Source organism: Poecilia latipinna, unplaced genomic scaffold (genome assembly GCF_001443285.1).
Source record: "Poecilia latipinna isolate Pla-1442-1.1 unplaced genomic scaffold, P_latipinna-1.0 Scaffold886, whole genome shotgun sequence".
Classification (NCBI taxonomy): domain Eukaryota; kingdom Metazoa; phylum Chordata; class Actinopteri; order Cyprinodontiformes; family Poeciliidae; genus Poecilia; species Poecilia latipinna.
The window spans coordinates 1-24331 of NW_015113502.1; the positions used below are offsets into that span (position 1 = coordinate 1).

The 24331-nt window shown below is 39.0% G+C and overlaps 1 protein-coding gene and 1 long non-coding RNA gene across 2 annotated transcripts; both read left to right on the top strand.

The window, feature by feature from the left end:
- The first annotated feature begins 223 nt into the window (after nucleotides 1-223).
- On the top strand, nucleotides 224-11426 carry LOC106957225 (uncharacterized). The gene is made up of 3 exons (XR_001426912.1): nucleotides 224-360; nucleotides 6318-6392; nucleotides 10888-11426. It is a non-coding gene; the product is annotated as an uncharacterized LOC106957225 (long non-coding RNA).
- Nucleotides 11427-21304: 9878 nt separating this feature from the next.
- Nucleotides 21305-23091, top strand: rasd1 (RAS, dexamethasone-induced 1). Its single transcript, XM_015048489.1, has 2 exons — nucleotides 21305-21833; nucleotides 22024-23091. The coding sequence occupies exons 1-2, from the start codon at nucleotides 21563-21565 to the stop codon at nucleotides 22551-22553; spliced, it is 801 nt and encodes a 266-aa protein (XP_014903975.1). The 5' UTR covers nucleotides 21305-21562; the 3' UTR covers nucleotides 22554-23091.
- Nucleotides 23092-24331: the final 1240 nt, after the last annotated feature.

The following is a 24331-nucleotide window of genomic DNA, read 5'->3' on the forward strand; positions in this document are numbered from 1 at the left end:
CACAAACACAAAAACAAACACATAGGAGAAAATTATGTTTCCAGAGTGCTGCTAGCGTAATAAATGCAAAACTGTTTTTACGTTATCATGGTCATTAAAATTACATTTGACGGAATTCAATGTTTAGTCAAAAAAAATCAAAAAGTAAATAAAAATCCAGTCGAACTTTGTTGTCATTTAGCTGTTTCTGTGATTTAGTTTGTTTTAAAGGAACTCTTTAACCCAATGTTTCTGTGTTTGTTGTATAGGCGACTACTTTGGCATACTGATGGATGAGAAGGTGACCGGTTTCCCCTTCAGCGTCGTAGAGAACCCGATGTACTGGGGCAGCACAGCCAACTATCTCGGCCTCGCGCTCATGTGAGTAAATGTTGCCCGTTTTCTACTGACGGACTTGTTGCAAACAATTCGCTGTTAATCACCATCTTGAAAGTTTGTCGCCCCGAGACGATGAAACTCCAGCAGAATTGATGCGTTTGGCTGAGCGGAGCGGAGCGGCAGCGGCGTACGTCAAATGGCGCTCTAAATGAGGAGAGTGCACGCATAATTAATGAACCCCCGACCTAAAAATGGAACATGTTGTTGTTCTCCGAGTTGCAAGTCACGGCTGAAAAACGCAGCAAGGTAAAATAAGTTTTACGTGTGCCCCCAGTCTCCATGGCAACTGTGACAAAATGGCTGGGAGATTAGCGTGTGTGGTTGCTAGGCAAGCTTTTATGGAGTTGATGACCAGACTAATAAAAGCTCAGTCTCCTTTTTTTCCCCTCTCTCTTCTTCATCACTTTTTTTCCCCTCATTGCTGTTAAGACTCGTCTGGATTAGGGACGCTTTCTTACACCTCTACTTAATTTTGCTATTTTCAAATGTCTCTCTTCTTTGTCTTGCTTGGTCAGTTTTAAATGCAGTTCCCTTCACACTTAGTAGCATAGTTGTAAAATGCATTAAAACCCTCAAAATTGTTCTTTTTCATTGTGTGCATAGTCAAACCAAAACTTTAATTTGAGTCGACATAGAACAATGAATTGAATAACAATAATTTAATTTGATTTAACACAGGAATTTCAGGTAAGAATAGCTAGTTTTTATTTTACAAATATTTCCCAAAAATGCTAAGCAACATGGCCCAAGATTTAATTTATAAAAAAACAGTGAAAGGGGGAATCTGCCATGGGAGTGAAAACGTTTTGGAGGCTTTGTAGGTAAGAGGGCTAGAAAATGTAAAGTTGGATATCATTTGTGTCAAAATTAAATTTGATTTTGAATTTATGGAAGGCATCACCAACAGGAAGTAGATACATGATCAACTAAACAGAACAGAGGAAGAACACCTGCAGTACATGCATACTAGTGCCAGAACTTTAACGTGTTAGTTTCCATTAATTAATTACATTGATTTTAAGGGGCAACAAATATAAAAGCGATTAATCACTTTTTTTCTTCTTTATTAACATACTAAAGTCTTGTATTCACGTTTCTGGTATGGCCATGAATCTAACGCACAAGCTAACAACAGGGCTACACGATGAAGCTACACCAACCTGGTGGAATGGCAATTACAATAATGCTTTTTTGTGTGTTTATGGATTTTTAAGCATCATCACATTGAGTTGGCTGTTGCTACAATGAATCTTAGTTCTTGTAATGCTAAACAAAGTCCACAATAACTGACAACGATGGGATAAATGGCTATTCAGAGGGTGAGAAAATGAAGTCACTTTAGTTGGAAAGATGTCCTTTCTGTAATACAACATTGGCCAGTTTTTAAGTTTTGCAAATAACCTCATTTAGTGATTTCAAACATCTTTTTAATTCTTTAAAGAAACTGTGGCTGCACAGTTTTGTGCTTGGCAACACGTTGCCTTGCAACAAGAAGGTCCTGGGTTTGTCTTTCTGAATAAAGTTTTCATGTTCTGCATACACGTCTTTTATCACTACTTAAATTTCTCATTGAATTCATTTTCTAAATCATGTTGTGACTAATAAGAATAACCTTAGGAGTGCTTTTGTTTACTGTGAGTGAACGGTCTGAGGCTGTGAAGGATAACAGCCTCTCCGTTAGCCCTCGAACCCCATCAGCTTTTTCTGTCCTGTTTGTGTGAACTGGCCACCAAATGAGCTCACATCTGTTAGAAAATGTACTGGGCATGTTGCATTAAGACAAGCTGAACAGAGCGGTGTATATAAAATGGAATCTAAATATAGCTGCTTCATGTTTTTCCATCTAGTGACTAAATATTGGATTTGGTTTTTTTTTAGTTTTTTTTTTTAGATCATGTCAACAAATTGGTGAAGTAGAGCTTTATTTTTTAACCAACAGCTTTTAGTACCAACATATCCAGTAAGCAATAATTTGCAGAACTATATTTGCAACAATCTAATTTTATTTTCAAAATGTAGTAAAATGTAAGTTAAAATACTTCATTGCAAACAGAAGCGTTTTGTAATTGGTCTGTTTTGTGGTGACACTTTGCAACAGACATTTTATCACAGCTGATAAAATGCATCTAATTAAAATAGATCTGTTTTTAAAAGCCTAATTCACAGCAGACTCTCAGAAACTATAAAACAATGAAGTACATTCTAAATTGGCTTATAGTTCATACAATTAAGTCCAGGATTGCTCAGTTTTCCAAAAGATTTACATCAATATCTGGGTTGCCCTGTGGTAGACTAGTGAACATTACCCAATGACTGTCGTCTACACCTGCATGAACAAGCAGGTACAGATGATGGACGAAAGAATAATGGATTCTGGAGGTCACATAAATAAGAGCTCTGGTATATAGAGGCAAATGAAGCATGAAAACATAAAAGGGAATCTAGCTTTATAGCTTATAGTATTCAGATGTTGAGTGATGGTGTGGAAATTCTACAATCATCTCGGTTTTTAGTTGTTGTGCACCTTCCCCTACCCTTCACTCTACTTTGCTCGCTTTTGAAAGGTTCGTTTTGTTAAAACCGTCTTCGCCGAGTGCATTACAACTGTGGTCAGTTATATCAGAGACATTCATCATGTGGTGGGGCATGGGGTCTCTGAGAGACACGGAACAAAGACGCTCCCAGTCTGAGAAGATCACTCTGCGCTCTGGGCCACATCATGCCCTCAAACTCTGGGCTGCCATGTTGGAGCGCAGCCACATAAGCACTGGCTTGATTGGGAATCTGATTGGCTGGTGACAAAGCAGTGCTTCGTTGTATTGATGGTATTGATAGGAGGTAGTAAATCAATGTCATTTTGACATCAATGGCATTTGCCCTTTTTGGTGTTGAAATGTCCCTCCGGGTATACTGTAGTTGTTTTTCTTGTTGCTGGTAAATCTCGAGGTCATTAAATTTGGAAATTTTCCATTTGCTTCCCGATAACTACAGTAACAAGCAAAGAGTAAAGATTATTTTTGCTCCATTTGCCATTTTGTACCGTTATAGTTTTGCTTGGTTCTTATCCAGCTTATGCTTGTCCAGGTGTAGTCGGCTGCACAGGCAAAAATTCTGAAATAAAAACAGAAATGTTATGATCATCGACTGGTTGACGTATTCAGACACTATGTATCGTCACATTCTTAAAATAATAGTACTAGTGATTTTTAATTTTTTTTGCTAAAAGTGGATTTTTGGGGGGGAAATCACCACCTCTGTCTTTCTAAAAAATATTTTGGGCAAGAAAAAAAAATCACTATTAGCTAAAAATAACTGACCATTATTTTAGGGTGATGATGACTGTATGTTAATTTATGTTCTAAGACATTCTTTTCCATAAAAGAGTTATATGAGATTACTTATACCAATAATAACATACAAATCAATGGGAGAATAATAAAATTCTGATGTCACATTTTGTTAATTTGCCTGTCCCCAAAATGGGAGCGCATCTGCTGTTTCTGGATCAGGTGATAATGAGCTTGTACTGAGAATCACTCTGAGTCAAACAGCGTGAAAGAAGATGAAAGGGGCAACTTTTAAATAGTACTTCCCCACTGTCAGCTCCTCGCCGCTTTTCAAGCGGAAGCGTAAATTGAGGGAGTGTTTCTCTCAAATGGACATAACGTGGCACAATCAAGTCAACCGGCGGTGACCAGGTTTGGTCATAATATTTGTAGTAATGAGGTTTTGGAAGGGGGTCAGTAGCACAAAGAAACCGTGAAACGAGGTCCGCTGAGTCATGGCGTCAGATTGGTCCGTCTGAATAAGTGGGAGGCGAATGTTGTGCATAACATCTGAAGCCGATTGAAGCCATGAGAGGAATGTCATCACAGCTGTTCCATCGCTGACATAGAAATCAAAGTCATGTTAAAACACTTTAAATGCAAATGTATCAATGTGTGCATTGATAGTCTAGAGTTTTCTGGAGTGTACGTTTGTTTCATGGGGTAAAAAAATAATCTTTGTGTTTCACAGCACAGAGACAAGGCAGATAGTCAAAGTCCTAATTCATTGACCGATCACCTGTATGTATGATATTTGCACTAGAAATTAGGCCAAAAATACTTAGTAAGATCTTGTGTTTTTCCAGTGATTGTTAAATGAATGAAGATGGCAGCCCAGTCAAAGTGTAATTTCAAGTAAATATGCTATGCCTAGCTCTTTAGTATACCTCACCAAAGCCCTGCAGTCTGTGCTAGATTATTTGTTTTTATTCGGAGAAATCTAATGGTTTTCCCAAATTTTACTAAGGGTTCTAAGGTACTAAGGTTCTTCTCCATTGCATCTTCAAATTCCTTTAGTTCCTGTTTACCTCTGTTTAGACATTGTATACTGCTGGTTGAGGGGAAAGTGACAGAGCTACAGAACGTTACACGGCTGCATCTGTGCATCCCATGTTGGGTAGACCCCTTTTGGGTTCTATTACATGAGTCTTAATCGGCAGGTACTTTACCGCCAATGCCACTTCAAACTAAAGAGAATAACAGCAACTGGATGTAGAGTTTATCATCTACTTCTCAACGTAAAGGTGAACTTTGGGGGTATTGACAGGCAGGTTGATTGGTGTTCCTTGTCCTCCGCAAAATCCATAGACCACGAGCCTTAATGGCCTTTGTTTATGTTAATCTGTATAATCTGAGAAGTGGACACATGACAGTAATGTGTGCCGCAGCTGACTGATGACAGTTGCAGATTCAGGTAACGTAGATAGCAACGCTGCAGAGCCACTCATCTCCCTCAGCATTCAGCCTGATCTTCTGTCACACACATTGGCTGTGGACATCTTAATGTTTGTGTTAGACAAGGAGTAATTGTATTCAGGGGTTTCTGCAAAGATTGCTTTGTTATTATGACCTTTACCCACACTAAAGCAACTTTCGAAGTTGTTCTGCTTGTACAATTTATCTGTGAAACAAGTTACCATGCTGACCTCGTGCCTGCAGTGAGTTGGCTGACCTGTCACCTACTAAAGGCATCTGCTACACTGGTGACCAGCTAAGACAGCCAACAAGAGCCTTCACATTTTGTGTTAAGGTTAACGCTAGCACTAATCCATGAAGAGTAAGCCGATTTCAGCCATCTTAAAAAGCTCCAGTCTTAAGTTACTTTCTTGGAAGAAGAATTCAACTGTCATGCAAATTGTGAGTTAAATTTTAAAAATGTCACAACAGAAGGGGGGGAAAAAAGAAAATTCAAATTAGGCATGTTTCCATCTACTGGTTTGGAGCAAATCAACCAGGCTACGCAAAACGTAACTTGGTCAGATGTTGACGACGTCAGACCCGTTTGACATGGAACATTAGTGAACCTCCCTAGACGTGGCCAGATGACTCAGAAATCAACTCAAGACTGATTAAACAGCTCATCCAAAAAGTCACTAAAGAACCCAGAGAAGCTTTTAAAGAACCAAGGTAGTAGTTCCAGAAATTTTGGGTGAAAATAATTTTACAAAATAGGAAGCATACTTTTCTTTTTCTTTTTTTTTTTTCATTTATTCAAAAACTATGCTTTTCAAATTACATCACCACTCTGCACAAAAAGCTATTTACTTTGGCTCAAATAACGCTGTTTCATAACTTATGGTCTTGGCACTACAGTCACATTTGTCTATTATGAGTTATAGATTTTTTTCGTTGTCACTGAATGAATCTTTTTTTTTTTACCCAGCTGTATTCTGATCACTTCCACATACACATGTATGTCACATGTGTATGTCACATGTGTATGTGGACACAAATGTGTCACATTTCTCATCTGTAATATGTAGGACAGGTAGTTCTTGGTCTTTTCTTGCCTGATGTGTTCCAGTGAAGTTAAATAGGGATCTCCTTTTGTCTCAGGGATGTCGTCATACCCTCTTATCTATCTTCTGTTTTTCTCTCTGGTTCTGTCTCCAGTGGTGCCAGTCCTGTTGGGTTGGTTCTTACTGCCATAGTGGTCCTGGCTTACAAAGTGGCCATAACGTTCGAAGGGTAAGTCTCAAAAGCCTGGTTGTTATTTCTCACAAATGTATTAGAGTTATTAATAATGGGGAAAAAAAATTCCAGATGGGGTTTCATGACAATGTGCCTGATCCATACGGGCAGAATAGCCTATATTTGTGTTCCTATACTCTTCACAATCAGAGTTTGAAATTAATTTAAATGTCATGAAATGTTAAGATGTACTTTATTTTGAAAAAGCAACATCGTTGGTGCATTTTCTGGCATAACATCGGCATCTACGTGTTTAGCTGTTTCAGGAGATGTGGAGGAAAAAAACCCCAGCTGATTATCATACCAGGCTTTATTGGGTGCTCACATGTGTTTATTTTGGTTTTGGAGAATGAATTGAAAGTTTAAAGTAAGCACATGGCAAACTAACCTCTCCCAACACATCACTCAACCCACGCCGGTAAAGTGAGCTCGAAAAAATGATACTTCAATAAAGACATTCACCATAAAAATACAGGTGAAAAAAAAAAACAATGTTCTCTTGTTCTAACATATGATTCATAAGTATTTTGAAATCATTTTAAAGTTTGTCTCAACAAAACTGAAACAAACAGCCAGACAGTATCTCTAGAAGTGGTTTGAGTGGCTGTGTATGGGTGTGGGTGTATGTAAGGCTTGCTGTTGGTTTTTATTTATTTTTTATTTTGCTTCTGTCAGTAAGACGGAGACATCTCAAGGACTGACGTGGGTTGGCAGGCTTCTGAATTTTCTGTTGGCTGCTGTACTGAAAGTGTTGCTTTAGGTTACTGAGGGTTTTTGAGAAGAGGCTGTATCCGTCGATTCGAACACAGACTGCATGTTTTCAGTCTCGCAAAAGCATCTACACCCCTAGGACATTAAAATGAATAAATAAATAACCTCAGTAAAACACAATGAAGTTTGCAGTTTACAGAGATTTAAGGGACTCAAATTAACTCACAAGAGGAAATTTGTGCAAAGTTTTGCTCCCTTTTTGAACACTCCGCTTTTACCCCGTGGCTAATATAAATTCTTTATATCTCAAACCCACGATTTAAGAAGGAGTGTGATTTTCAGTATTATTTGCAGCTACATTCAAGCTGGAGATGTGCAGGTGCCAGATTTAACCACACGCTGCGATGATTACAGGAGCCGTGTGCTGTATCTGTTATCTGTGTGTCTCACTGATTCTCAATAGTACTATTAGTTAAGATGTGCGTGTGTGTGTGTGTCTGTGGCTAAGGGAAAATTGCCTCATTCGAGTTGGTAAGAATCACCAGTGTGAGAGAGGCAGAAACCCAGCAGAGAACAGGTGGTGATGAAGTGAATGCCGTCCAGCCCGGTCAACTCACAACTGTCATAAATCTAGGAGAAAAGAGGTGAGGATAGGTCAAATATTGGATTAAAAAAATATGTTTTTATGCCTGAGGAAGTTAAAGAACAAACATTTCTGTATGTATGTGGGTGACAAAAGTAGGTCAGTGTTTGTGTTTAGTTCAGAGTGACCTTATCAACCAACACTGAATGTCAGCTGGAAGAATATCTTCTGTTTTTCTAACCTCAGTGTCAAGTGTTCTTTTGCCTTTATCACAAACTGGGTCTAAAACCAAATATATGACTTTTTTTTATCTTTCATCCTAATTTTTCTTGTCCGTTGCAGAGTAATTTTATTCACAAATCTAAAAACATGCTGAAGTCCTTTAGCCAAAATAGTTTCCAAAGTAGTTCTGCAACTAAATAACTCTTCACAGATCAGCATTCAGCAGAGTAAAAACGGGCTTTCTATTTTCAGAATGGAATTTTAAAACGCCATTAATCCTCTTGACTAAACTCCTGCAGGGTCCATGCTACATTGTTGGATAACAAAAGCCAATTTCCGTTTAAACAGTGTAGAATTTGACTTGCGGGCAAAATCGGTAACATAAAATCTTACTAAAACTGTAAAATTACGTTGAGTTTTGACCTTAATTCCAGTTCTCCCCAGCGACAATGTTTTCTGATTGCATAAGTAGCCATTTTTATTAACTGATGTTGTATCAAAATAAAATCAGGAGTTTAATTAAAGGAGCTCTTAGTTGTTAAAAAGCAGCAGCTGTTAATGAACTGCGTTTCAATCCAAATTTCACTCAATTCATTCGCAATCTGTCAGCAGAGACAAAGATATGTGAAGCAGAGCAGCTCGCTTTAGAAATCTGCCTCTATGCTTTCTTCTCATCTTTCTGTAGAGGCTCTTTTTGCAAACGTTAAAAGTTTTCTAGTTAGTATATTTTATGTTACTGGTTGTGCAATGCGACCTAAATCTGCTCTGACCTACTTCTGAACATCTGAGCTCACAGATATAAAAAAAAAAAGTTAAAATAGGAACCTTTACATAAGGAGAAATACAATGAGCTTCTGCCACTCAGCAGGTAACATACAAACACATCACATCCAGGTGTTTGTTGTAAGTCACAAACTGAGATATAATGCAGACAGTCGTGATATAAAGAAAGCAACTTGAAAAACTCAGTGTGGACAGATTTGAAATGGATCTAGATCCAAATCAGGTTTGATGTGTAAACCTAGTTACTCTGACTAAATCTGACCTGTACATCTTCCCACATTACTTTGGCGGAATGATTTCGGTTTATTGAAGTTTGCAGACGATCCTCAATCTCTCTTTTTGAGCCATTCTGCTATCGCTTTGTTGATGTGAGTAAGGTCATTGATGACCCTGTTTTGACTCAGCTTCTTCTGTCAGATGAACTCCTTTTGCCTGTTTCCTTCCTCATCAGGGTCGTCTTGTTTGTTTAACTCGCGTCCTCTGACGGTCAGGCAGCAATGGCAGGAAGGTGTTCAATCAGCTTTCCCAAGATGAGGCGTTCAGGCTGACAGACAAGTGTAGGAAAACCAACACTGAATCTTAAATTGAATGCTACACCAGCTTTCGTGGCGATTAAAGCAATCCATGTATAAGAAGATTTAATACTGGGCAATAGGAGCGGGTCACGACTGCGACGCCGGTCAGCCGTGGTGTCATTTATCGTCCACTGGGGAGCTAAAGATTTAACCACACGCTGCGCTGATTACGGGAGCCGTGTACTATATTTGTCTAACGTGTGTCTCACTGATTCTCAGTAGTACTATTAGTTAAGGGGTGTGTGTGTGTGTGTGTGTGTGTGTGTGTGTGTGTGTGTGTGTGTGTGTGTGTGTGTGTGTGTGTGTGTGTGTGGCTAAGGGAAAATTACCTCACACAGTGATTCTAGTGGGTAAGAATCACAGGCAGGAACCCAGCAGAGAACAGGTGGTGATGAGGTGAATGCTAGGCAGCCGAGTCAGTTCACAACCATCATAAATTTAGTATAAATGAGGTGCAGACAGATGAAATGTTGGTTAAAAAACACTTTGTGGTTATTAAAATTGACTTTTTATTCCTACTTATTCATCTTTTGGTTTCTGTTCTAACATTTGTTCCTAATTAGGTGTAAAAAGCAAAGGCAAGGAAAATTCTGATTATTTGATTCAGTTTTTCACATTCATCACTTGACGTCTTAAACCTCAGAATTTCAAAAACTTAAAGAACAAATCCAGCTCAATGTTTTATTTATTATTATGAAAATAAAATCTCACTGTAGATGTCTATAGGTAGCAAAAGTAGGTTTAGTTCAGTTTAGCCTTGACAACACGGCCATAGAAACGTTTCCAGTTTTCTCATTTAGTCCTGAATGTCAGCTGGAAGAATATGTTCTCTTTTTGTAACCTCAGTGTCATGTATTCTTTAACAGGAAGTTACCATTTAATTTCTAAAGCCATGTTTTCATTTTTCTTGAAGTAATCAAAAACTCTACAAACTATGTGCTTTGAGGAGTTTTTTGCTTTCTCATTTAGAAATTGGATTTTCTGATCTTTTCTATGAAATTTTCTAGTTTCTTTAAGAGTTTACCAAAGATCGTAAAACATTGCTGCTGCAAGGATGTTCCAGTAATATTTTTTTTTCTTTATTAAAACAGTTTCACTTCTAACCCTAAAGAAGCGGTTTTGTCTCTAAAGCCTTTCTTTAGATTTTTAGGGGGACCAGAAGCTAACACTGTTTGGGAACAGATTATCTGAGTTCCCTTTTACTAAACTAAGAGGTACCTGGGTACTCTTACTTGCTAATATAGTTTCCTCATATTTTGTTGTGTCCAATATCCCTTCAAAATAATAAAATGTAAGCAAAAGTGACTAAGATTTATAGTAAGATAATATGTCCGTAGATCAAACGAAACCATGAGTCTCCCACACATTCTCCAAATGTGCCAAGTTCTTCAGAAGTCCAGTGCAGGTGTGTCAGTGACGTGCCACGGAAATGATAACTTGCACACATATTGTCCCTGTCAGCAAGGGAAACCTGGAGACATCTTCCTGTCATACACTCCCGCGCCCTTGAGCTTCGCCACGGTTCGCTACACACATACAAGCTCCTGGCACCGTGTGGTACAGCGTTCCCTTCCCACATTTATTGTCCTACTACATGTTTGTTCTCCTATATTTGCAGACCATTCACGGAGCAGATCTATCTGCAGAGAAATCAGCGCCGCAAACACGAGTGATCGCATCCCTCACCTGCTGGTGGGGCGGCTGAGGATTCCCATCCGGGCACGTGGACGGACGCACACCGGCTGTAGTCGTTAATGGACCGCTCGAGCGGAAATGCAGGGAAATGTGTGCAGATGGAACTTATTTCTTAAAATGAATCAGGAAGCTTAAAGCTGCACAATGTAACTCTTACAACTTTTACTCACAACTCTGGAAAAAATGAAGAGACCACTGCACTGAGTCCCATTGAAAACCTCCTGGTTATTCCACCAAATATTGATTTCTGATAACCTGAGTTTAAACATTAGGATTGATGTTTCCAAATGAATATCAACTTGTTTTCTTTGCATTATTTGAGGTCTGAAAGCGCTGCAGCTTTGTCATTATTTTGACCATTTCTCATTTTCTGCAAATAAACACAAAATATTTGCTTGGAACTTCAGAGACATGCTGTCAGTAAATCATAGAATAAAAGAACAATGTTCATTTTACTCAAACTCAAACTGATAATTATAAGTGGTTTCTTAATTTTTTTCCAGAACTGTGTTTATTAAAATTATCGGTATGTTGTAACAGTATATCATAGGACAGATAATCTGTGAAAATATTGATCTCTGCCTTCTCTCAACATATGGTGTATGTCTACTAATTGTAGACATACACCAACTCAATCAGAAACAACCAATCAGAGCCAGGAGGAGGGTCTTAGCACTGCCAACTACACTACAGATGCTTCACCACAACATAAATAGCCATGAATGCTAATGCTAGTTAGCATAGCCACTTTTGACAGTGGATAAACAGCTTATCAGTAACAGTAAGCCATTTCTCCACCATTAGCACATTTAGCAGCGAGTTTATAATGTTGATTGACAGCGCTAAGCCCCTCCTCTTGGCTCTGATTGACTGGGAGCGGTGTATTTCTTCAGACAGCAATAGCAGCACAGGGAGGAAGTGGAGGAGCTCAATCTTTTCACAGATTATCTGTATACATTTTACGGTCACGATATGGTGACAGTTTAAACAAATATGAAAAAAAAACATATTTTTGTAAAAGTTACATACCACGGATTTCTTTTTCCTTTCTTTCTAACTCAGGCGTGCTTAGGTTATGCAAGTTCTCCGGGTTCTGAAGCAGCAGTTTTTAAGGTCGATACGATGCGGGAGGCAGGAGGTTGACAAGTAAACTGCTACATGGGCATGAATACTTACCAAGGCACTGTAGCTGCTTTGTTGAAGCAAATCACTATGAATGCAGACATCATCCGACAATAGAAGAGACACAATGCCAGCGCGGTGACATCACCTTGTTCCTCACAAAAGGAAACTTCCAGACGATAAAACTGCCACATCTCTCTGTGATTCTTTGATTTCCTCCCTCCATATTCCTCTCCTGCGCCCTCACAGCGCTGACACTGTGAAATCCATTATCGCTCAGTAGTTGGACATTCTTTTTGAACAGCAGGCTAATAGTGAATGGCTTCTAGGAAAAGACTGATTTTTAGGGAAATGATGATCAAAGAGAGGCATATTTGACGTTATACAACAGTTTCCGCTCAGGCCGTTTCCAGTGACTTCCAACAGCAACTTGAAAAGGTCACCTCTAACAAGGACCAGCAAAGTTCAGGTGCTTTCACCTACAGTGGTGTATTAGGGCCGTTGTAGATAAGAGAAGAAAAAATACATTTCCTCCAAATATTTCTAGGTTATTTTTACATATTTACAAGAAAAATCATGAATTTCAAAGAAGAAAATGTTATATTTTTATAATGTAAAGGGATAAATTTATGACATTAGAATTAAGATATTATCTGAGATTGCAAAGCCAGAAATGTGTGTGGCACTTTGATGCTTTGAAATTGGGCCTCTGTCTCTTTAAGAAGCCCCTACTCTTTCTGAAACTCTGCCTTCAGTAAGTCATCTGTTATGTCGTTGTGTTGGACTTCAAATTATCTGCATAATGAGCTCAACAGACACTTATTTCCATCAGACTAAACATTTCTTGCTTTAGCTTAGTTAGAATTACCAAAACATGGAAATGACATTTTTTTTGTAACTTTCATCGAACTCGAACGTTTGCATGCATTTGGTTTGTATCCGGGATAACAGTCTTTTAAACTGTATGACCTGTGTTGTACCTTTTGGGTTTCTCACCACAAACTTCTGGTAGGTTCTGATAGTCCAAGTTTTCTGGCATTGAGCAAATAGAAATGATTTTGGTCATTCTAATTGTGCTAAAAGAAGAAAAGTCTGATTTAACTTCAGCAAGTGAGGAAAAAGAAATGTGTTTGTGTCTTTTTGTACAGTATGTGTAAATATCTGGTTCCAACTATACATGATACTTCCTCTTAAAGAAACTGGATACGGACCTACAGCATCTTCTGGGGTTTGGTACTGTCCCTGGAGAAAATGATATTTTCTTCTCCTAGAAGTAAAAAAGGTGTCCTAATTCAAGCACTGGCTGACAGATGGGACTGGCACCCTTCATTTGGTTGATGATGCATAGAACTGGTTTGGCAGATTGATACGCTTTCACGTAAAGAACGCAAAGAGAACCCTTGGTTCCAACAGTGGACGATGTCTGTCACCCTTTCAAGCACTGATTTGCACTCAAGTGGAATTTCTCCTCGGATGAGCCCTCTTGTCAGTTATCTGATGGAAAATAAACAGAAAGAAGAACAGGAAAAAACAAGCGTGTGAGACAGAAGAACACGTGTGCATGAAGCACTAAGTCTACTCAGAAAGTTCTCTAACTTTTGTTGTCGAGAACTTTTGTGAATGAAGATCAAGATGATTGAAGATTTCATTGCCGTCAAGGAGATATAAGTTTATTACCAGTAGAGTATCTGATGCTTTAAACTTGTTAAAACAGAATGGAAACCAACTTTTTTATGTATTAAATCCATGACTTGATAGTTTACTTCAGTCAAGCGAAAAGGAAAGATTTATTTTTGATGCTTATTGATTTTTATTTAAATAGGCCTGTTTGTTTGAACAAGGTAAACCAGATACAGTCTTGTTGGGTCTTCATTTCAATGAATCAAGAAATAAAAAAAGAATATTTTGAATGATTTCACCGACCAACTTTATGTTTTTGTGGAAAATTTAGTCCACTATCTCAAGAGTATTCTGAAAAATAAAAGCTTCTGATTGATCTGTGGCAGTTGAGTGAAGTGATAAGATTTTTAAAAAAAGCTGAATTCTCCAAATTATTTGTTTTTCCAGGGATTTACTTGTTGCTGAATTTATTTTGAAACACACATCAATCTCAAAGTCCAAAAAACCAAAGATTTTTTTTTTGTTCTTTTTTTTTTAAATCTAAGAGAATGTTCTAGGAAATCATGGCTCCTGTAACTTTGTAAAGGTTGTAAACATCTGTAACATGTGTGACCTTTGACCCCCCTCGCTCTTTATCCAACCCTGCATTAAGACGTCGTCATTCTGCTTTAATCAGTAGAGTCACACGGTCTGGAAAATACCCTAAAGAAGACCCTCTGTTTGTCTCCTTCCTGTTAGATTCTACATTGATTTTAAACACAGCTTACATTTTTTACCAGGAGACGAACCATACTGTCTACACATCGCCTTCTCATTCAGACTGAGATTTTGGTGGGAAAACAGGAAAATTTTTAATGTTTTTCCAAGGTGGAAATTTTTAAGAATTCCGTTTTCTACCATAGAGGGGGAAAAAAATCTGGGTGAGAAATCAGGAAGTAGGAGCCTACTTTAGATCACACAAAAATATACAAGAACAATGTGAACAAAGGTTACAAATATTTTAAGAAAATCTCTTCATGTTTTTCCTGTTTATTTCAATGTTCAATTTCCTTTCTATTTTATCACTACTAACTCCCACAGGTGACGGTTTGTTTTTCTGAAAATATCTTGAATACAGTAAGCAGGTCCCCACACAGCCTTCTTCATAATCTCACCTGCTTTATTTTATTTATTTATTTATTTTTGGTACATTTAGTCTATGAACAGTAACGCACATACTTAATCTGAAAATTTTAACACAATAATATCATGACGCAGATACTATTGTGACCTAAAAGCCTCTTTCTGGCGGAAGGTTGTCAAGGTAACAGCAGGGCGTCATGAACTCAACACACGGGGAACGACGAATGATCGCGAAAGGCGAACGTTTTCCACGACGGCAACGAAAAGTGAAACATTTTTCAACTTTCTTATGTTGCATTGTGAGCCCGTGTGTTCACATCTGTGGAATTTGACATGCCCGAATTCTGCCGGTCGCTCAGCTGTACGCGGACAAGCGATCATCGCCTCAGGTTCCATAGGAAATGAATGGAGAGGAACATTTCTAAATGAACATTTAAAACAAAACGACTAACTTTAAACCTTCCTGACTATAAAAACCTGGAAAACTGACACTCTTCAGACATGTTTGCTAAAGACAAAAAAAAAAAAAAAAAAAAAAAATTTTTTTTGGGGGCAGGGGTTTTAAACATGCATAAAGTGGCAATTTCTGATATGGGCAATATTGGCAGTTGACCAGGGTGGCATCAGAAAGGGGCGTCACAACCTAAGAAGTACAAAATCCCTGCTTTCTGCTCCAAAAATAATCAGAAAATAGCTTGGATTTTAATTTGTTGGAGTGCGGCAGAAAAAGGAGCTTGCCTGGGACGCCATTCTTGCAAGAACCACTACTGCATCCATATTTAAAATTCAGGCTTGCCAAGTTAGAAATTGTGATTAATAACAGCGCAAGAGTGTGATTATAATAAAAAATTTTAATTGATTCACAGCACTTGCTTAGTCACAATACAATGTTTTTACATAATTGTGAAGGCCTACTTGAGATATTTTGGGGGGGAAAAAGGCAAGGACTCAACATTGTGCTGCTCTATCAAATCAAATTCCAAAGAAATATGTGTGTTTGGGATTGTAGTGTGACAAAATATGAAATTCCACTCAAATGAATACTTTTTTACAAGGAACTGTTGTTACTTACCAAATGCCTCTGAGAACTGATGGCTAATACCTCACACATAATGAGGCAAACAAACATCAAAATTTACAGTCCAAGCATAGAACCCAGGAACAAAAGGCACCTTTATGAAGAAAGGTCACCGAGGTTTCTGAGCTCGCATACCTCACACGGACAGACAGTGGACACGTGTCCTGAGGTCAGATGAGTCCAACTTTCAGTCAGCAGGAAAAGAAGTCCAATATCAGGTTGATTAAAAACAACAGCGCTGTAGACATTGATGCGATCGAACGTGTTAAACCTCCAGCGTAGCTGTAAGCACAACAAGAAGAGAAGAACTGTGAACAACAAACCGTGACTGGACCGATGATGAGGTCGAGCTTCTTCTCAGCGTCACGTTGGATTCTAAAGCCAAGAGGAGCGTGTAATCCGCCTCTGTTGTTATGCGTGGTGCATATGAGGCGTTTGGGTTTATGGGTCGGGTTAGAGGTTGGCCTAATGCAGCAGCGGTTTCACAAAAGAGGCGTTTTTGCTGTCCACAGGAATACGTGCAAAGGGTGAAATTTTCACCTTCGTACTAATTTAACAGAAAAATCATTTGGGGTTCCCTAAAATTGTGTTTCCATTTGGAGGTGGGACAGAAATTGTCAAAAACTTTCCGACTTTGGTAAAATAAATAAATAAATAAATTGACTTAAAAGTCAGTTCTCAACAATGTGTGCTATTAGTATTAGTCTACATTAGTAATGTCATTATAGGTCGGTTTAATTGACCAACCTATAACGTTTTGATGAGGCCGTCTCTCTTGTCAGATATTTTGTTACAACCAAAGTTTATTGGTGTTTTATAAAACATATATATATATATATATATATATATATATATGCACACATCTGATTCTACAGAAACTTGCCTAACTGTGCTTCCTGTTAGCGGTTGATGATTTAGCTCATTAAATATTTTCGATACAGTTCAAGTTAACTTTGGGTCGACAAAAGTTAAAGTAAAACTTTTATTCTCCTGATTCACACAGAGAACATATTCACTTTGAACAGGGTAAATATTAACGACTGGTGTTTCCGCTGCTTTCTGCTCGACTCCACACAGAACTCTCCTGGGAGACTGGAGATATATGTATGTGTATATATATGTCATATGTCATAAGCAAAGAGTCTGAAGAATTCAGGTCACATGACACACAAGAAATTTGAGCTGCTTTCTTTTGAAGACCAATAAAATAGCGACACCTGGAATCGGATCAGAACATCTCTACTTGTTAGATGTCAGTAAATCTGATGAACAGCCCTTCCTGTTCCCACTGGATCAGTTTGATTATTTATTTCATATAAATTGTTGTATACATCATAAACTGCTTTTTATGCATTTGTTCTCAACACGTTCATACCCCTGGTAAAGAGTCAGGAGCTTGTAAGACAGAAAATGAGACGAAAAATATTCAAACACCTTTTCTATGTATAATTTGACATTCATCGTGAGCAATTCAAATGAAAAGGATGATCTAAGAGTCTGAGGGATTCCAAGCTTATGCATCGAAGTTAATGAAATGTTTTATTTTTATTTTTCCAACTGATCAACTTGTTTTTAAGATATTCATTTCCATTCAAATGATTAATTAATCGTGTTGTAGAATCATAGTTGACCCAGTGTGTAAGCTCCAGCTTAGCTTTGGCTGAAATTGTCAGATAAAGTCGTCCCAGCTGCTAACTTTTCAAATAACTTTTCTTTCTTACTTTTAAAGTGTCTCAGACCTGTTTCTGCTACATTTCTTCCTTCTCTCCTCAGTATTTCCTGTTTTTCTCAGTTGCTTTGTCTGTTTCCTGCCGTGTTACGGCCCTCTTCGCCCCACTTTCATTTTCTCCCAGCCCTTGGATGTGGCTGTGATGGAACTAATGGCTTGATAATGTCTGAAACTGCGTCGGCAATCACCCCATTTCAGCGCATCCATTAGACTCGCATCTCCAATGAGCAGATTTTCATTTTCTGCTGCTCTGTCCGACGTCTTTCTGCCTCCCTGAGCGGTTCGTGAGCGAAAGTATAGATGTCCTCTCTTGCACAGAGACGGCAGACCACATTACGTCTCGCGCTGTGAAGTTGGCCTAAGACACACATTTTCTGTGGAAACTGGGTCATGACTCAGAAAAACAGCAGACTCCCACAGGTAGCTGGGTCATGGGACACCGGAGGGTCAGTGTGGTTTAGTTTCCACACCAAAACTGGCAGAGAAACAGACGACCAGAGCAGGAAGTAGCAATGAATCAAACAGCTGACAACTTAGTCACGTTTATCAGATTAATTTATTAATATCCTCTTAGTCTCATCAATCAAAAATCTATCCGAAGGGTAATTATTTTAATTAATGAGTTACTCAAAAAAATAAATAAATCCTTTCACTCATGGAAGTTACAGTACATCAGGTCTATACACCCATATGAGATGGTTCCATGTTGGTCCCAAAAAGACGAACTGCGACTTCAGAACTGTTTGACTATTGAATATATTCACAAAAATATAACAGTATTAAAACACCCACACTTCATACAGGACTTTGAGTTTTATATAAGACACAAAGTTTATAAAACATGTATTCATTACGAAGACATGCTAAAATTTTGGGGCTCCCGCCACAAAACGTGCCGCCCTGGGCTACTGCCCGGGTCTGCCCTTTCTGAAGGTCAGACCCGGGCAGTGGCTCAGCATCTGTTTTCATCTGGATGTTCGCAGTTCCTCTGCATCACCAAACAAAATGCATTATATAGATAGCTGGTGTTTTCTAGGCTTTATTTCTGTTACTTATGATAATTTTCCTCTTGCAGCTAATGAAAACATAACATTTAAAATTAGAATATTACACCAGACCACTAAAAAAAACAAAAACAACATTCTATAATACAGAAATGTTGGTTTGACACTTCATACCAGCTTAAAGGTTGTTTTTGGGGTTTTTTTTCCAAAAGGTACTTTTAAATTGACAAATGAGCCTCATCATATTCTAATTTATTAAATATGACTACTGGAAGCAGGGACCAACAAGAATGGATTTATTTAAAGAGCTTTCCGAGTTCTAAAGTAGTAGATGAAGCATAATAATACTAATAATCTGATAATTTTGACAATCTCAGGAGAATTCATCTATAAAAATAATAATAGTAATGATAAAAGAACAATTTCTGAAGGTGTGTAAACAGTGCAGCATGTTGAACGTCAGAGTGGTTTGGGTTGACATCTCGGCCAGGCGCCTTCCCAAGTGTCCGAATCAACAGGTCACACGCCACCGTCGCCGACCTTTGCCACCAAACAGCCTTATTAGCAGTTTCTGATGACGGCTCAGACAGTCAAAACAAAACCCAGATCCTCTCCACCACCAGAGCAGATAAGCCACGTGCACCATCAGAGCTTTAGTCAGTCAGTTCAGGCCGAGTGTTTACGGCACGGGGTGCTTATCTGAGCAGATAGATTCAGAGAACAGGACGTGTGCACCGCTCCCTGGGCCAGGCTGCGCGCTGACTCACTGCTGCCTGGTTTCCAGGCATGCTTTTATTTTTTATTTTTTAAATAAATAAATATCGGGAGCTCTCAGACGTGGTCAGCCTCGTTTCTGTTCAAAGTAGTGGATAATTGGCAGCAGAGGATGCAAATGACTGCGTGTTTCCCGCCTCCTGCTGTTATGTGGATATGACCAGCTGAGTGGTTTGAGACGGAATAGAAAACAGACGAGGAAAATAAAGGCTTTAAATTGACTTTGAGTCCCATTTCTTTCTGTGCTGCATTTTTTTCTCTTCAATAATGTGCCAGCTTATTTCACACTTTAAGAATGTCCAGGGCTGTTTTACCCCTTAAACATTTTACTTTGCATTTTATTGTGTTGTAACCACAAACGTCAATGTATTTTATTGGGATTTTTCTTCTGACAGACGCAGTGCATAAGTTATAAGCGGAAGGGAAATTATTCTTGATTTTGTTCATTTTTTCAAAGATGATAATCTGAAAAGTGCAGTGTGCTTTTGAATTCATCCCCCTTGAGTCCATACTTAATAGAAGTTACTTTTTTTCCTGCAGTTACGCCTACGTCTTCAACAATCTTGCAAGATAGAGGCAATTTTCTTGAAAAACAAAAAACAAAAGTGATTTTGTTTTAAAAAAAAAAAAAACTGAAATAAAAATAAAAAAAAATCACCACTTCTTTCCAAAAGATGTTTCAGGCAAGAAAAATTATTTTTGGCAAAAAATGACAGGACAGTATTTTATATGGGTGACAATAATAGTAATTTCCAAATTTGCCACAGATCAGAGCTGTGCACTCTTGATTTTTTTTTAAATATGTTGCTCTGGTTTCTGGCAGGAATGTGTTGCCCAACAGTCACCTCCATGTTTCCCTTTAGGCGTAATTCAGGGAAAGCATACACACAGGCAGGGTCGCAACTACATATTATTCAGGTGGATGCGAACACGTAAATCGGCGGCCCCATAAATGTCCAAGTTTTTCTAGAAAAATCTCAGAATAATCTAAAAATTTCAGATTTTTTTTCTCTTTTTTTGGTGGAAATTTACTTCTTTTTTTAATGCAATGGCTATAACTATTGCAAGAAATTGTAGTTGAATTTGTCAAACCATTAAATTGCAAAAAAATAAAAAACCTTTTTAACCTCAGGATTTCATGTTTGAAACTATTTCTAAAGTCAGGGAGTTTAACTTCACAAGTGGAAAACCAAGCTTTTGCAGATTCCTGTGATAATCTCATTATTCCTGCAGATATCGGGTCACATTCCATTAACCGGCAGGTGCCAGTGTGTGCTGCCAGCTTACTGGTGCCGTTCGTCATAAGTGACTGCATGAAGCACACAGCAGTCAGCAGCGGGCTGGTTGTTGTTTAACCCGCTTTCCTGCAGCTGCCTTTCTGAACCATCTCGTCTGTTCAGCTCAGGTCATTAACTGAGGGAATAAACAGCTGAGATGAAATAATCTGCTCGAGAGAGAAGGTAAACAAGCTGATGGAAACCACTTTTTTTCTCTGTTTTTGCCACGTGCACGCAATAGGTAAAGCACGCGCTTGCAAGCAGCGCCACACATTATTGATAAGTGCAGATTCGAGCGCCCTCTATTGGGCCTTTTGTGTTTCTTAACCTCCATTTGGTCACACCAAGCAGCTGCTAAAGTCACAATGGATGAATAAATCAGTGTGTTTGGTTTGGAACACACCGTGGCATTTTCATTATTCTGCATCATTTATATTTATATTTCTTCATCAGATGTTTATTTCTTTCTTTCTTTCTTTTAATCAGTTTTACAACATAATTTGTTAATCATTAGGGAACATGAATCTGGTAGTAAACTAGTGAAGTACTGCATCAGCCGGGCCTCTGACCCATCCATCATTATTATGTCCTGTTTATTTATTTATTTTTTGCGTTCCTGTCCCGCCGTCGTTGGAACTGACAGACTGATGCACCAGTGGGAGTTCTGTCCACTTCCACCCTCCCCTCTTCTCTCCTTCTTAACACACAGCAGCGTGTGTCTACTCACTGAGTCGTGACGTTCACACAGTGGGCGGGGTCCCCAGCTCGCATAAATACCCCACTCCTGACCGCAGTTGAGACAGAACCGTAAACGGAAACCGCCGGTTTCTTTATTTTTTTTTACGCACAATCCAAGCCATCTGGAATAAACCATGATCAAGAAAATGTCTCCAACCGAGAGCGACTTTGACATCCCCGCCAAGAACTGCTACAGGATGGTGATTTTGGGCTCCACCAAAGTTGGGAAAACGGCCATCGTATCCCGGTTCCTGAACGGCCGGTTCGAGGAGCAGTACACGCCGACCATCGAGGACTTTCACAGGAAACTGTACAACATCAAAGGGGACGTTTACCAACTGGACATACTGGATACGTCAGGGAATCACCCTTTCCCCGCGATGAGGAGACTCTCCATACTGACAGGTACTTTACTTGCTGGTTTTGTTTTTGCAGCGTTCGTGCGTATTTACGCACGGCTGCTTTTCCCGGTGCATGGCGTTGCGAGTTCATGCAAATGCAAAACGCATTTTCAGCAAATTCAGTGCATTAGAAAAAAAGTTAACCAACTCATCCTTTATTTTTTTTTCCTTTTTTCTCCCAATTTTCTCTCCAGGTGACGTGTTCATTCTCGTCTTCAGCTTGGACAACCGCGAGTCGTTCCAGGAGGTGCAGCGGCTCAAGAAGCAGATCTACGAGACCAAGTCGTGCCTGAAGAACAAGATCAAGGAGAACATCGACGTGCCTCTGGTGATCTGCGGGAACAAGGGCGACCGGGAGTTCCACCGGGAGGTGCAGCAGGAGGAGATCGAGCAGCTGGTGGCCGGCGACGACAAGTGCGCCTACTTCGAGATCTCGGCCAAGCGCAACGAGAACGTGGACAAGATGTTTCAGACGCTGTTTACCCTGGCGAAGCTACCTCACGAGATGAGCCCCGACCTGCACCGGAAGGTGTCCGTGCAGTACTGCGACATGCTGCACAGGAAGTCGCTCAAGCACAAGAAGATGAAGGACATCGGGGAGGCGTACGGCGTGGTGACTCCGTGCGCGCGGAGGCCGAGCGTCCACAGCGACCTCATGTACATTAAGGAAAAGGCCATCGGAGGCGGCCACGGCAAGGACAAAGAGAGGTGCGTGATAAGCTAAGGGGGAGAGAGCACGAGGCGCAAACAAACATACAAAAAATATATTTTTAAAGAAGAAGGAGCCTGGCGCTCGGACGTGGAGCGGAGCTTTGAAGGCGCCGCCGATGCAGTTGCTGCTGATGCTGCTGCCTCGCGCGCTCAAACGCAGCACCGTTTCAAAAGGACACTGACCGGACAACCGAGTCTGCTTTTTTTTTTCACAAGAAAAAAAAACCCCACTGCCAACAAGACGTATGAGAATGTTAGCTTGTTCTGTCAGTCAGAGCCTAATCTGTGACGTGGCTTCATACCTTGTGAGACTCGCGCGCGCCGATGCGCAAGTTGTTGCTTTGTTGACGTTTTGCCTTTTGGACAGCTGCCAGAGACTCACACGGCTCAGGAGGCGCGATGTTAGAGGAGAGAAGGCTGTTTACATTTTACTGTAGGTTTTTATAAAGGCTAAGTACACTTGAATGTTTACTCTGAATCTGGATTATTTTTATTGTTGAATGTATTATTTATTGTTGGTGTTAATTTGTTTTTCTTTTTTGCAATGAAGTCAAAGAAAATTTAAAAATCCAATAAAAAACACCATAAAATCAAAAAGTATTGTTCGTCTTTCTTATTTATTCCTGGGGTTTTTTTTAGATTCAATTGCAGATAACGTAACAGCAAGAATGAAGATAACAACTGGCGTCTTACTGAGATTATACTTGTTAGATGTAATTCCACTGGCCTATTGAAGAAAAAGTGAGAAACAAACAAAATATAAGACTGAAACTATCTGAAACTTGCATCACATGCATCAGAAAATTAATAGCGCTTAAACTCTAAGCTTTAACAAAGGAGGCCTCAGTACTGGGATTATGAATTGTACACTCAACTTTTGTGGTTAAAAATCTCAGACTGAAAGCAAAGTATTTGAATAACAAGGAGAGCAACAAAAACAGAACGCCCCATTCTAGAAAAACAGCCAATTCTGTTTCAAGGTAAATTTGGCATTTTGAAAGCATTAGGAAGGAAAGACGACAGATCGTTTCCCATCGATTCTTCTAGGAATTTCACTGAAAACACATTAAACTTTGACAAAGCATTAGCAGTTAATTTCGCTTACTTTTTGTTTTAAGGAAAGATGTATTTGTAATGTCCTTACACCACAGTGCAGCACTTGGTAGGACTGTTGCCTTACAGCAAGAAGATCCAAATCTTGGCCAGAGGTCTGGATTTGAATGCAAACTCGATGCAGAAACAAAGACTTCTCTCCTGTTCCTCCAGCTTCCTCCCACAGTCCACAAACACGACCTGTTAGAGCCGTTAAAAATACACTAAAAACACCCAATTATCAATTAGATTGGTTGCATAGTTGTAAACATTTGTCACTGAAACTCATTGAAGACAGACATTTTTCAGAACAAAAGTGTGTCTACTATAATACAGAAAAAGTCAATCAGCATTGTGATGCTAAAGACAATTTTTTTTCTTTTTATTTACTAGATTACTAGAGTTGACCCCTAAAGTAAAATAATGAACATTAAAGGGTTAATTTTTATTTTAAAGCATTAGCTTATTAAATAAATTCTTTCACATGCCTTTACCATAAAACAGAAACAATGTAGTAGATCTGCTGTGTTCCTTAAAAAGGATAAAAGTTACATTAGAATCTAACAAAGTGTGAAATATCATTCAAGTGTTGTACTTGATGAAGTACAATACCTCTCAGGAAACAACATAATTCCCTCAGCTTTTACTGCTCATATTATCTTTACTGGATTGATTATATGGCATAGTGATTATTAGCTT

Coding starts and splice junctions, on each gene's coding strand:
- rasd1 (XM_015048489.1), top strand. CDS start 21,563: ATGATCAAGAAAATGTCTCCAACCGAGAGCGACTTTGACATCCCCGCC. Junction 21,834..22,023: donor GAGACTCTCCATACTGACAG/GTACTTTACTTG, acceptor TTTTCTCTCCAG/GTGACGTGTTCATTCTCGTC.